Raw genomic sequence first — 14,287 nt, forward strand, 5'->3', positions numbered from 1 at the left:
GGAGCAAGCAGTCCCGGCTCCGGAAGGGAAGAAGGAGGCAGAGGCATAGCCGGAGGGACCACAATTAAAGGTGGAGTCGCGGCTCCCAATACCCGTCCGGGTAAGGGTTGCCTCGGTGACCCGGTCGCAGAAAGGGTCGGTGCCTTTTCTGGATGGGGTTTCTTCAATGGCGGCTCGGACAATGGCGAGGTCGATGATTTTCCTTCATCGATGGTCCGAGACTTTCAGTGTCAATGCCGATGTTTCTCTCAGGATCAGGATCAAGGGGATCCTTTCAGGATCCCCTTGATCCTGAAAGGAAGTAGAGGTTGTCAAAGGCCGAGAAGTCGTCGACGCCGGACGGTCACCAGCCGGTGACCGATACTGGCGCAAAGTGGACGGTGCCAGTTCAGACGACGTCGATGCAATAGACGGCGTCAGAGTTTGAGAACGGAAGAGAAGTTCCATTTTCTCCATTCTGGCCTTGCGACCTTTTGGTGTCATTAAGGCACATTTGGTGCATGTCTTGACAACATGCTCGTACCCAAGACACATTACACAGACTTTATGGGGATCTGTAATGGACATGGTGCGAGTACAGTCCGGGCATCGACGGAACCCCGACGCCATGGCCTTTGAAAAAATTTAGCTGCAGTACGGTCGACGGCCAGTAGGCCGCGAGGGCCAAACTTGACGGGAATCGACCGAAAACGGGTTAAAACTTACCGGAGTACCGCGGAGTCAAAAATTCAAAGGAGGGACCCCTGTGGGGTATGAAAGTTTTAGTAATTCCGTGAGGAAAATTCCTGTCAGGAATCTCTGTGGAGCTCCTTAACCCGTGTAGCTACTGCTGCACAGAAAAAAAGAAGACTGAAGGGGGACCCCTGTTGGCTGCAGGTTTAGTGCCATGCTGGGCATGCCCAGTAGGTGCCAGTCAAAGTTCTAGAAACTTTGACAAAAGTGTTCCGTGATTGGGCTCCATCCTGTGATATCACCCATGTGTGAGGACTACCATCCTGCTTATCCTGTGAGAATAGCTAATGTCCATATCGACATGCAGTTAACATCTGACAGGCGCTATTGGGTTCACGTTTGTTAGGGGTGTGAGTTTTGGACAACCTAATTTCCTTACTGCATCTGGCAGCAGTCTAGCGCGTCCAACCACATGTAAACCTGTGTGCTAGACTGGGCGCACTTTATTGCATCGGCCCCAAGACAGACAAGTGTCCTCTCTAACAAGGCAACCAGAGCGCTCCAGGATATCAGGGACAGGCTAAGCCAGTGCTGGGTTTGCAGCTATGGACTGGTATCTCCTGCTTTCCTTCCAGAGACTGGATCTACAAATGTTCAGATGACCTGTGTGGTGGGGTGGGGGTGGGTAGACTAGGACTGATTCCTATGGGCTGGAGTCACCTGCCAACCCTAAACTCATTTATCGGTCTCTGTAGCCATGTAGAACAAATTTTCCAGGCGTAAGAGTCCATCAGAGTCAAAGCCCCGTCGCTCTGACCCAGCAAGAGGCATTCCTCACCGTCGCCCCGATAGGAGTAGCCATCCCCACCATGCTGCTCCACTGCCGGTGAGTCGTAGTACCTGCTGCTCCTGTACAGGTGTGAGCCGGAGTCTGGAGAGGGAAATTCTTCTATTAGAACAACTGCCAGAAAATTCGCTAGCTCCCCTCTGCCTCACGGCTGCTCTCTCTCTGGGTTCCCCCCTTGGCACTCATTGAGAGATATTTCACAATCTCCTGGCATTCTTTCCTTTTGTTTCTTTCCTATACAGAGATGAAGTACAGTGCCACCTTTTTGTTGGAGAGAGAGCATGATTCTGTGACCCCCACCACACTATGGAGCAACTTTCTCTGCTGTTCATTAGCCCACAGCCTGGACGCGTTGGCTCCCCCCCATCCATGGGGATGGAGCCCGAAGACCAAGGTGGGACTGGAAACCACTTAGAAAAAAAAAAAAGACACTAACAGCACAGAGTGATAACTAATTGGCTCTTAACCCCCAATAAAAGATACAATTCCCGGGATCCCCCATCAGCAGCCCTAACAGTGATTTGTGCTCAGGTTAGCCTTGCAAAGCCCACCCAGGTTTCTGCCCCCATTGCCTTATAGAGCCCGTGGTTCCAATGTCCGCCAAGAAAAGCAAAGTTATAAATCCCAGAGGAGGAAGTTTAAACACAAGACTGACCATGTAAACCCTCTCCCCTCCCCCCAGTTCTGTGGAGTCTTCCATAACCTTGGGTGGGCACAGCTGTCTCATCCCTGCGGTTTTAAGCCACTTCCCCTGCAGTCTGCACTAAGACCCCACAAGCACAAAGCAGCTGCCGGCAAGGTAAGAAAATTGGTTCTTACCTGCTAATTTTCGTTCATGTAATACCACGGATCAGTCCAGACTGTGGGTTATGCCTCCCTTCCAGCAGATGGAGACAGAGAAAAACTCGAAGGGCATCTTCTCTTAACCTGGCGTGCCACATGCATCCCTTCAGTATAAAGATTAACCAAGCAGAACAAGAATAATAATAATAACAACGAATCAAGCAATAACTGTAAAAACAGAACTTCTGGGAATTATTTCCCTTTGAACAAGAAAGCAACCTGTAGCCTTTTTCCTTAGTCTTCTGCAATAAAAGTGAATATCAGCACGGACTCATCATGAAACCCCTCCCTGGGTGGGCGTCTGGACTGATCCGTGGTACTACAGGACCGAAAATTAGCAGGTAAGAACCAATTTTCTTTTCCCTGTACATACCCGGATCAGACCAGACTGTGGGATGTACCAAAGCTTCCCTAGACAGGGTGGGACGTTGAGAGTCCCGCGCAAAGAACCCCACTGCCAAAATTACTGACATCTGGGGCCTGATCATCCAAGCGGTAATGACAAGCAAATGTATAGAGCGTCTTCCACGTAGCAGCTCTACATATTTCCTGTGGCGATACCAGCTGGCATTCAGCCCACGAAGCCGCCTGGGAATGAATGGAATGGGCTTTTAATCCCCCGGGAACAGGTCTTCCTTTACAAACGTAAGCGGATGCAATAGCCTTTTTCAACGATTGTGCAATTGTTGGCTTAGAAGTTTTCTGACCCTTCTTAGGACCGCTCCACAAGACAAACAAATGATCTGAAAATCTGAAAGGATTAGTGACCTCCAAATAGCATAAAAGAGATCGAACATCCAAACACTGAAGCTCCCTCGCATGCGGGTCATCAGACGACAAATTGGAAAAGGCCAGGAGCTCTACTGATTGACTTAAATGAAAACTTGAGACCACCTTAGGCAAAAAGGAAGGAACTGTACGAAGAGAGACTCCAGACTCAGAAATTCTCAAAATAGGTTTCCTTCAAGAGAGTGCTTGCAGTTCCAAGATTCTGCGAGCTGAGCATATAGTGACCAAGAACACCGTTTTCAAAGTGAGGTCCTTTAACGTCGCCTTTTTAAGAGGTTCAAAGGGCGGATCAACAAGACTCGAAGCACCAAATTAAGGTTCCAGGAGGGTCATACCGGATGGATGGGAGGATTCAAATGCTTCACCCCCCTGAGGAATCATACTACATCCGGATGCGATGCTAAGGAGCTACCTACCAGGGAGCCCAAGGCCGCCACTTGTACCGGAGGGAATTAAAAGACAAGCCTTTCGATAAGCCAGCCTGCAAAAACGCAAAAATATGAGCAACCGAAGCCTGTCTGGGGAGTACTCCTTGGTCACGACACCATGTCTCAAAGACTTGCCACATCTGACATAAGAGAGGGAGGTAAAGGTTTTCCTGGCTTGCAACAGAGTAGTAATTACCTCCTCTGAGTACCTTGTCTTCCTTAATCTCCTCCTTTCAAAAGCCCAGCCATTAGACAAAAGCGATCTGTCTGGTCGAAAAATATAGGGCTTTGACGAAGCAGATTGGGAAGATGTCCGAGCCTCAGGGGTCCGTCCACCGCAAGATTGACAAGATTCGCAAACCACGGACGTCGGGGCCACTCTGGAGCAACTAGGATTGTGCTCCCTGGGTGAACTTCTTCTGCTTAGAACCTTGCCCACCTGAGGCCATGGAGGAAATACATACGGGAGAACTGAGGCAGGCCATGGGAGTACCAGCGCATCGACTCCCTCTGCTCCATAATCCCTTCTGCGGCTGAAGAAACGAGGAGCCTTGGCATTGTCTCGCGTCGCCATCAAGTCCATGTGGGGTAATCCCCACCTTTGCGGGATGAGATCCATTGCTTGGTCTGACAGTTCCCACTCTCCTGGATCTATTCGCTTCCAACTCAGAAAATCCGCTTGAATGTTGTCTGTTCCAGCAATGTGAGACGCCGCAAGCAGAGTGAGATGTTTCTCCGCCCAAATCATGAGTTGTTCCGCTTTGTCGGCTACGGCTTGACTTTTGGTGCTGCCTTGTCGGTTGATGTAGGCTACCGTCGTCGCATTGTCGGACAGAACTCGGACCGCTCGATGTGCAACAATGGGAGGAAATGCCGCAGCGCTAACTGAACCGCCTTGGTTTCCAGGCGATGATTGACCAGCTGGACTCCTCCTTGGACCAGCATTCCTGGACTGAGTGGCACTGACAGACTGCTCCCCAGCCGGAGAGACTGGCATCCATGGTCACCATGATCCAATTCGGGATTTCCAGGTCTACTCCGCGAGTTAAGTTGTGTGACTTGGGATCACAACGAGAAAGTAACGCTCGTTGTAATGGTCTCATATGAGCAAAAGCCCAGGGAATGGATGCCATGGAACTGAGGATCTGTAGATAGTCCCAGGCTTTGGGGAGTGTAAGCGATAACAAGCGATGAACTTACTCCATCAGTTTGGTTACTCGGTCTGGCGAAATACTTTCCCGACACTTGTATCGAACCGTGCCCCCAGGAAGTCCATCACCTGCGAAGGGATGAGGTTGCTTTTGGTTTGATTGACAACCCACCCGAGCGACTCCAGAAGAGTGACCACTTTGGTGACCGCTTCTATGTAGAGGTTCCTTGACTTTGCTTGGATGAGCCAGTTGTCCAGGAAGGGATGAATTAGAAGTCCTTGCTTCCTCAGGCTGCTGCCACAACCATCATAACTGGTGAATGTGCGAGGGGTCGTAGCCAGACCGAACAGCAGTGCGCAGAACTGGAAATGCATACCTAGGATCATGAAGCGAAGAAATTTCTGATGATCCTCACGGATGGGTATATATAAGTATGCTTCCATCAGATCCAGGGATGCCAGGAACTTGCCCATGCTGAACGTAGAGTTTCAATGTGGAAATGTGGTATCTTGAGAGCCTTGTTTACCTTTTTTAGGTCTAGACTAGGCCGGAAGGATCCCTCCTTTTTTGGGACCACAAAATAAATGGAGTAACACCCTGTCTTCCAGTCCGCATGGGGGACATACTTTATTGCCCCGAGAGCTAGTAGTTGGTCGAGGGTCTGCCAAACGATCTGGGCCTTGGTTCACGAGCCGCAGAGGGAGACCATAAAAAATTCTTGGAGTGGCCGAGCAAATTCCAAAGCGTAGCCGTGTTCTATGATGCTTAGGACCCACTAATCGGAGGTTATTCTGACCCATGCCTCGTGGAACTGGGATAAACGTCCCCCCACTCGAGGAACCGAGGGATGGGCTGGCCTGATCTCATTGAGAAGACTTGGAGACAAGGGACATGGCCGAACCTGCTTCGTGAGTGGTTCTGCGCCCTTGAAAGGAAGAGTTCCAGAATTGTGGTCTACCCACTGGCTGTCTCTGCCCCGCAGGCTGTGGTCTGCTCTGATGAAATCTCCGCTGTACTCGAAAATGGGAGCGGGCTGATGGAAAACCCCTGGAATGTTTCGGCCTATCCTCCGGGATTTGTGGACTCTGTTTTCACTCAGGGACTTTATCAACTGTTCCAAGTCCTCCCCAAAGAAAAACCTTCCCTTGAATGGCAACGCACCTAACTGAGCTTTGGACGACGTGTCTGCTGACTAATTATGCAGCCTTGCAGATACTGCGGATGACATGGTGCGAGAGGAAGTACAAAGGAGATCATACAGAGCATCCGCTCCATATGCCACCACAGCTTCCAAGCGTTCAGCTTGCTCTGACTCGCCCGGAGGGAGGTCTCTGGAGGTTAATAATTGTTGCACCCAGCGAGGCTCGCCCGCAGCATGTAGCTACTGCACACTGCTGCTCGGATACCCAGGGCCGAAACCTCGAAAATGCGTTTGAGGAGAACTTCATGTTTTCTATCCTGAAGAACCTTGAGGGCTGCCGCTCCTGCGACGGGGATTGTGGTTCGCTTTATGACAGCCAACACAGAAGCGTCTACCTTAGGAGACTTCAAGAGCTCTAGAGAATCCTCGGGCAAGGGATAAAGTTTATCCATAGCCCTACCCACTCTCAAGCCGGCATCTGGTACGTCCCACTCCCAGGCCATCAGCTGTTGGAGCATGGGATGAAAAGGAAAGGCTTTGGCTGGGGCCCGCAGCCCTGCTAGAACCGGATCCATGGAATCCTGTGAGAGGGTATCTTGGGGAGATCAACCCCGAGTTCAGATAAAACAGAGGGAATAAGAGGCTCTAACTCCTCCCTATGAAACAGGCGGACCACTTTCGGGTCGTCACCATCCAGAGGGGTTTGCTTTACCAGATCCTCCTCAGACCCCGTGCTGGGAGGGGGCAAGGAAGAGGCCAGCGCGTCCGGAGCCCCACCATCCACTCCATCCGCTCCCGCAATGGACAAGCCACGCAATTTAGTGACCCGCAGGGACGCCTGAGCATCTAGACGTTTGGTAAGCTTATTTGGAAGCTCAGCAGGACGACTCAAATGCGAAGCACCGCTTTGCTGAGTCTGAGAGGCCAAAAAGGCTTTGTGCATAAGAAGCACAAAGTCCAGGGTGAAGGCATTAGAGCCGGCCCCTTCCCCCACCAGGGGATCAGGCTCACACTCAGAAACATCCTGGTCTGGATCAGAGGGATCCCCAAGACTGGCAGAGACCGGGGATAGGTTGGGAGGTAGCTCCCCTACCCCCATTGCCCTGGCTTCTGCTGCTGCAAAAGTATTCAAAATGGCTGCCGTTCCCACGCTGAGAGGGAACGGATCGGCCCGAGCCTCCCAAGGTGCTGATCTTTTTACTGCACCTCGGGCTTTGAAGAACTGCCCGCAGCTTGAACAGAGCTGCCTTCTCCCCCGGAGAGGCACTGTGAACAAAGGCCTGTACGAGAGAGTCTGGATGAAGACTCCCCGCAGGCGATGCAGCAAGATGGCTGCGGCATCGAGAGCACCAGGGGAGGGGGAGCCGAAAAGACGCGGCAGAGAAAAAATGGCAAGGAGCCCGAGGAAATTTCAAAAAAGTGCCCTAACTTAACTCAACCTGAATCACACTGTTGGATGAAGAAGAGAAAGAAAACCGCAGAAAAAATAGCATCGACAGGCTGCTCACTTCTTTCTACTTTTTTTTTTTTTTTCAATCGGGTCAGGACAGCAAAGGGAGAAGAGGGACCGGACCACCGGTAATCTTCTCCTGTGCATTACCTTCCAGGAGCCCCGCGGGGTAACCAACCCCAGCTCCTCAACCTTCTACCAGGGGGGACGGCTCACTAGAACTTGCCTAACCCCCTGGGAGGATTTCTCAATCTTTTTTTTTTTTTTTTGCTTGATTCGCTGTAAAAGTGCAAAAAGCTAATTTTTTTTTTTTAAAGGGATATAGTCCCAACCCTAAGATCAGGGCAAGACTGCAGGGTTTGTACCACCTCCATCTGCTGGAGACAGAGAAATACTGAAGGGATGCAGGTGGCAAGCCAGGTTAAAAGAGGGTGCCCCTTTGAGTTTATCTCTGTCTCCATCTGCTGGAAGGGAGCCATAACCCACAGTCTGGACTGATCCGGGTACGTACAGGGAACTACATTTTAGTAAGTAACACTGGTTTTAGGGCTGCACAATTTATCAGTCTTTTAATCTCTACCCCCCTTCCCTCCCCCAGCTCTCTGATCTCCTACTTTTAATCTCCATGGAGGATTCTCCCTCCCATAGGAGAGTGCTGGAAAGAACAGAGAGAATGTATTCCATTTTTTTCCTTCCCTTTTAAATATAGTGTATATTATTTTGGCGACACAAGTAAAATTGTGATGCCTATAAAGTTATCTGATTCTGACAGAAAGAATGCCTGGAGGAAGGGAAAAGTGGGAAAAAGGGGATAGAGTGCCTGGAGGGAGGGAGAAGAAAATTCCTGGAGCAGAGATGGCCAACTTTGATCCATAAGAAACATAAACAGGCCTGGTATGACGAAACAGGGGTTTTGCATGCTCTGTAGTTTGATGTTTTGCCTGTGACACTTTTCCTCCGAGAGTTCATTTCCTGCATGCTGGCCTGCAGCTGGTGTTTAACCTCTGCACTGTATTTCAAGCAGAGGCTTTGGATGCTGCCTTGATTCAGCAGAAAGCTTGAACAGCATACATTTCTTCAGGGCTGATGGGATGTGTAAGACTGAAACATCCTGCAGTGCCATTGGTCAAAAAATACATTACAAGTCAGAAGGCCATTGATGCTAAAGCTAACTGTTAGTATTTTGTGCACTGATTGGCCCTGCAGGCAGATAACCAGTGCTGAGGGTTCTGGAACTGTCCAGTCTCGGCTGGGAGTGCAGAGGGAGCAGATCTCTGTGCTGAGGCCTAGTTCAACTCTTGTAGATAGCCTTTTTCCTGACCTCCCCAGGCACCAAAATGTAGTGGAAAGTGTTTAGTTAGTTTTTACTGTTTAATCCGTGTTGTTTTACCTATTCCTGTTTGCATATTAAACCTCTTATCTGTTCACTGTTCCAACTTTTTGTTAATAAACTTATTTTGTTAGTTCTGACCGTCTTGGACTGATTGTACTTGGTGTATTGCGTGTACTTGGTCTGTGGGTGTTTTTCTAGGAGCTGTGTGACCCTTGGTTATGAGGGGTCTCAGTGTCCCTGGAAACCACCAGGGGATAGCTTGAGGCCAAGAACTTTTCCAGGGGCAAACAGGAACCCAGTTAGCAGGTGGGAGGTTGCCAATGTAGGAGCATGTGCACAGGTGCAGGATGGCCTGGACAATGCTTGGCAGGACCTTCCGAGTGGCCACAGGGTTACTCTGTATGGGGTGGTGCTGAGCTGATGTGTGACACCTGGTTTTCAGGATATCCATAATGAATATGCATTAGATATTTGCATACACCGTGTCCACTGTATACAAACATGTGTCATTCATATTCATTATAGATAACCTGAAAACCAGACCTGTTTGTGGCTCTTGAGAACTGGTGTTAGCCACCTCTGTCCTGGAGGATAGGGAGGTGGGGGAATACATGAGAGATTACCTAGAGGAGGAGGTGAAACGGGAGACAGAAAGTTAGGAGAGAAGGAAAGAATGGATGAAGGGAAAGACTACCTTTGGGGGGGGATGCCATTTGTCCTAGAGCCAACCTGATGTGACTATAACTGCCTCTGCATGCCTGAGTGTGCGCTGAAGGGATAGAGAGTGTGGGTTTAGCTAAGTTTCTCTGAGGAAGTGGGGTTTGCCAGCCCTGTCTTCTAAGCCTGCACAATTTGTTAGCTGAATAAGGTGGTGTGGATGTAGAAAGAGAGAGAAAAATTTACACAAGAACTCTTCCTTCACCACTGCACACCAACAAAAGCCAAAGTACAGGCTGCAGGGATGCAAATTCCACGTCTTGGTTATGTGAATATAATAAACCAGAGATATGGACTCATGCCCCAGTGTACATAGAGCCACTAGGGATTCTCTGCCTGATGATAAAACCTGAACCTTTCCCCTCCATCCCCTGTTGTCACCAATCCTTTGCGACCTCTCCCTAGGCTCACCCATGTCATCGTAAGAAGCCTCCATGGGGGATATCCTTTTCCTCTGCGACTCAAACTCGTAGATTTTTTTCTCGTACAGCTTCCGAGTCGTTGCTAAGGATGATAAATAAATCAGAGATGCCAGAAAAAATAAACAAACAAAATAAAATCATTAAACACAATTTGCTGTGCAACACAGAACAGGCTAGAAACATAAAATCAAATCCACTTTGTTTTCACTCCTAATGTGCGCATAAATTTTGCTAAGTTTTACTCATTTTCAGCACCCTATCCTGATTCCACCATTTCCCCTCACCCTATGTTGCCTAGTGTTTTTATTTTCTGCTGTGTGCATAAATCATTTGCAGTAGCTCCTGTAGCATCTTTACTTACCTTAAGGTGCAAGCTTTCAAGACAGCTTAAAGGTCCCTTCCTCAAGAATCCCGAAAAAATGTGCTAGCCTTCACCAAAAATGTAACGCCCCTACCCAATTCCCCTGCTGATTTTTTTTTTTTTTTGTTGTGTGCAGGCCGATGGACACAGCGTTCCGTCTCCCATGCTGCACTATTGAGGGGGCCACATCCGGTACTTTATTTGAAAAAATTTTTAACACCCCACCCAAGAGCGCCTTATGATAGATCATTTCAACCACAGGAAATCCCGTGAGAAACATCTGTTTCGAACAGCTTGCTCAAGCGAGACGCACCTTAAACACTGAGAAGAACTCGAGTGCCATCTGCGCTCCCCTCTAGGTATCACGCAGAGATAATATGAAAAAAAAATAAATTAAAAGATTCTTTTCTATTGTAGTGTCAAGTCTTCTGCCCAGAACTGCTACAGGAATAGAAACAATAAGAACATAAGAACATAAGAAAATGCCATACTGGGTCAGACCAAGGGTCCATCAAGCCCAGCATCCTGCTCCAACAGTGGCCAATCCAGGCCATAAGAACCTGGCAAGTACCCAAAAACTAAGTCTATTCCATGTAACCATTGCTAGCAGCAGAAAATGTCTTGGGGGTCCACCCAGCCTGCACATTTGTGCCTTGCTTACTGTGCGGTGATAGGTCTTACTCGATATACTGCTACTACTATTAAATCATCTTGACACATGGGTCAGACCAAAGTCCATGGAGCCCAGCATCCTGTCTCTGACAGTGGCCAGCCTGGGTCACAAGCACCCGGTAGTGCTCTATGGATTACATATAAAAGACAGTCGTGGAGCTTACAATCTATTCAAGACAAACACATAAAACAGGTAAGAGGGTTTGGGGTTAAAATTAACAAGGGCAGCATGACTGATAAAGAGGCAAAACAAGGCTGGGTTATTAGGTGGACTTAACTGAGGAAAAGAGATCTCTTGAATGTCAAGTTTCAGAAAATCAGGCCTGAGGCTAAAAGTCTATGTAAGAGTTAAAGTGCGTGGGACCTATAAAAGTCAGACAAAGAGGCATTCATTGCTGGGGGCATAGAGCTGGGACAGGGAAACCATTTATACACATACTTTTAATTTTGGAAAATATATATTGGGCTTTTGAAAACTGGCCGGGTGCGGGAGGGGGTTGTATGCACAAAAGCACTTGCAAAAGCAATTCCACACGTGCTTTTATGTACATTACAAATTAACATTTCAGCACTTTCTTTTATCAGAAATGCAAGAGCTTCATAGAATAGGCATCCAAAATGTTACTACTTTTCACTTCTCTCCATAGCATAGAAAGAGGTTATTTACTCTTTCGGATAGTAGAAAGACTAGGGGGCACTCCATGAAGTTAGCATGGGGCACATTTAAAACTAATCGGAGAAAGTTCTTTTTTACTCAACGCACAATTAAACTCTGGAATTTGTTGCTAGAGGATGTGGTTAGTGCAGTTAGTATAGCTGTGTTTAAAAAAGGATTGGATAAGTTCTTGGAGGAGAAGTCCATTACCTGCTATTAAGTTCACTTAGAGAATAGCCACTGCCATTAGCAATGGTAACATGGAATAGACTTAGTTTTTGGGTACTTGCCAGGTTCTTATGGCCTGGATTGGCCACTGTTGGAAACAGGATGCTGGGCTTGATGGACCCTTGGTCTGACCCAGTATGGCATTTTCTTATGTTCTTATGTAACCTACTAGACTTAAGGAGGGTAATTTTATAACTGTTCGCGTCAGGCTAGTCTGCGCGTAGAGAGTACACAGACTTTATCCCAGATTTTCAAAGCGCAGAAGTCTACTGTGAAAATGGGAGGGTGTGCGCAGAACTTGCTATTACTCAGCAGGTGTAAATGCGTGCATGTAGTTTTTACACATTTATGCACTTAAAACTAGGTTTTATGCATGTAAATCCTTTTCAGAATTCAACCCCTAATAAATTACCATTTCTATGGTCTTCGCCCTTCTTCCTTCCACCACTGAAGTCCCTATTCATCTAATCCCATGCAGACTTAAAGTCTTCCACTTGCTTTGGCTCCTATCATCTCTGCTGGAAGTCTATCTTCAGTGTCATTCGATGATGGCCCCTTGCCCTTCAGCTTCTCATTCTGGTTTTACATTTGTTTTAGATTAAAGTGATCAGATGGTTCCAAACCACCAGAATATTGAAAAATCCCTTCCCTATACTTTTACCTCATATGTTGCAGCACCCCACCCTGCAATGGAATGGTGTATGTGATTGAATTTTTTAAGATAAGGCTGCAAAGGAAAATTAGTTTCTTACCTGATAATTTTCGTTCCTGTAGTACCACGGATCAGTCCAGACTTCTGGGTTTTGCGCCCCCCCCCCCCCCCACTAGCAGATGGAGACAGAGCAGTTTTCAAAACAAACTCCGCCTATATATAGGATGGTGCCACCTACAGTCCGGCAGTATTACTCAGTCAAAGCAGAATGGAACTCCCAACACCACCATAAATATATAGAAGAAAAGAAACAAACCGGTCCACTGAACCCTCCCGGGACCTGAACCTTGAGAACCACTTGAGGACAAAGAATTCAAATTTCTGCCAATCTGAAAAAAAAAAAAAAAGAAATACATAAGAACCAAGCGGACTCTCCCTTTCTTTCATGTCTCTGACGGGTGGGATTCTAGACTGATCTGTGGTACTACAGGAATGAAAATTATCAGGTAAGAAACTAATTTTCCTTTCCCTGTATGTACCCGGATTAGTTCAGACTCCTGGGATGTACCAGAGCTTCCTTACCTGGGATGGGATCCGGAGAGGCCCGCTCGCAGCACTCCCTCTCCAAATCCTCCTGAAACTGGAGCTTGGACATCCAGTCTGTAATACCTTGCAAAAGTATGCAGGGATTTCCATGTAGCTGCCCTGCAGATCTCCTGCGGTGATACCATTTGACACTGCCCAAGATGCTGCTTGCGAATGAGTAGAGTGGGCAAGCAGACCCGTAGGAAGGGATCTACCATGAAGGAGATAGGCCAAGCTAATAGCCTCCTTTAACCAACGAGCTATAGTAGCTTTGGACGCCTGATGTCCTCATTTAGGACCGCTCCACAACACAAAAAGATGGTCCGTCATTCGAAACTAATTGGTAACCTCCAGGTAACGCAGCAATGCTCTGCGAACATCGAGCTTCCGCAAATCGCCAGCCAAAGGATCCGAATGGTTTAACTCCGTGAAGGCCGGCAGCTCCACCAATTGGTTGACATGAAAGGAGGAAACCACTTTTGGCAGGAAAGATGGGACCATCCTTAAAGAAACTCCCGAATCCGAAATCCGCAAAAAAGGTTCTCTACAGGAAAGTGCCTGGAGTTCCGATATTCCACGAGCCGATGTAATGGCCACCAGAAAAATCACCTTCAAGGTAAGATCCTTTAGAGTCGATCTTTTCAAAGGTTCAAAAGGCGCTGAGCATAGAGCAGTAAGAACTAAATTCACCCTCCACGATGGATAAGGATGCCGAAGCGAAGGACACAAGTGTTTTGCTCCCTTAAGGAAACGAACTACATCCGGATGTGCCGCTAACGCTATGCCCTGGACGCAGCCTCGCAAACAAACAAGTACTGCCACCTGTACTCTGAGGGAACTACATGACAAACCCTTGGAAAGACCGAATTGTAGAAAACACAAGAATATCCGACATCGAGGCCCGGGTAGATGTGACCTCTCGGTCCAAACACCAAGTCTCAAAAACTTTCCATACTCTAACATATGTGAGATTGGTAGAAGTCTTACGTGAGAGGAGGAGTGTAGCTAATACGGCTGGAGAATAGCCCTTGCGACTTAACCTCTGCCTTTCAAAAGCCATGCCGCTAGACAGAAGCGATCCACTTCTTCCAAACAAACGGGCCCTTGATGCAGCAAGTCTGGAAGTACTGGAAACCGTAGAGGCCCCTCCACCGCGAGATTGAGGAGGTCTGCAAACTAAGGACGTCTCGGCCATTCTGGGGCTACTAGGATGACCTCCATGGGATGGACCTCTATCCGCCTGAGTATATAAGAACATAAGAACATGCCATACTGGGTCAGACCAAGGGTCCATCAAGCCCAGCATCCTGTTTCCAACAGTGGCCAATCCAGGCCATAAGA

General features: G+C 48.1%; 1 protein-coding gene across 1 annotated transcript in view; it reads right to left on the bottom strand.

Moving 5' to 3' along the window:
• EMD (emerin) overlaps positions 1–14,287 on the bottom strand; it is an 85,744-nt gene that overhangs the window by 30,288 nt on the left and 41,169 nt on the right. The window contains exons 3-4 of the mRNA XM_029609969.1: positions 9,783–9,875; positions 1,511–1,603 (exon numbers count right to left, since the gene is read on the bottom strand). Coding sequence (XP_029465829.1) covers positions 1,511–1,603; positions 9,783–9,875 — 186 coding nt within the window. The remainder of the gene's footprint in view (positions 1–1,510; positions 1,604–9,782; positions 9,876–14,287) is intronic.

The sequence above is a fragment of the Rhinatrema bivittatum genome, chromosome 1, assembly GCF_901001135.1.
Source record: "Rhinatrema bivittatum chromosome 1, aRhiBiv1.1, whole genome shotgun sequence".
NCBI classification, from domain to species: domain Eukaryota; kingdom Metazoa; phylum Chordata; class Amphibia; order Gymnophiona; family Rhinatrematidae; genus Rhinatrema; species Rhinatrema bivittatum.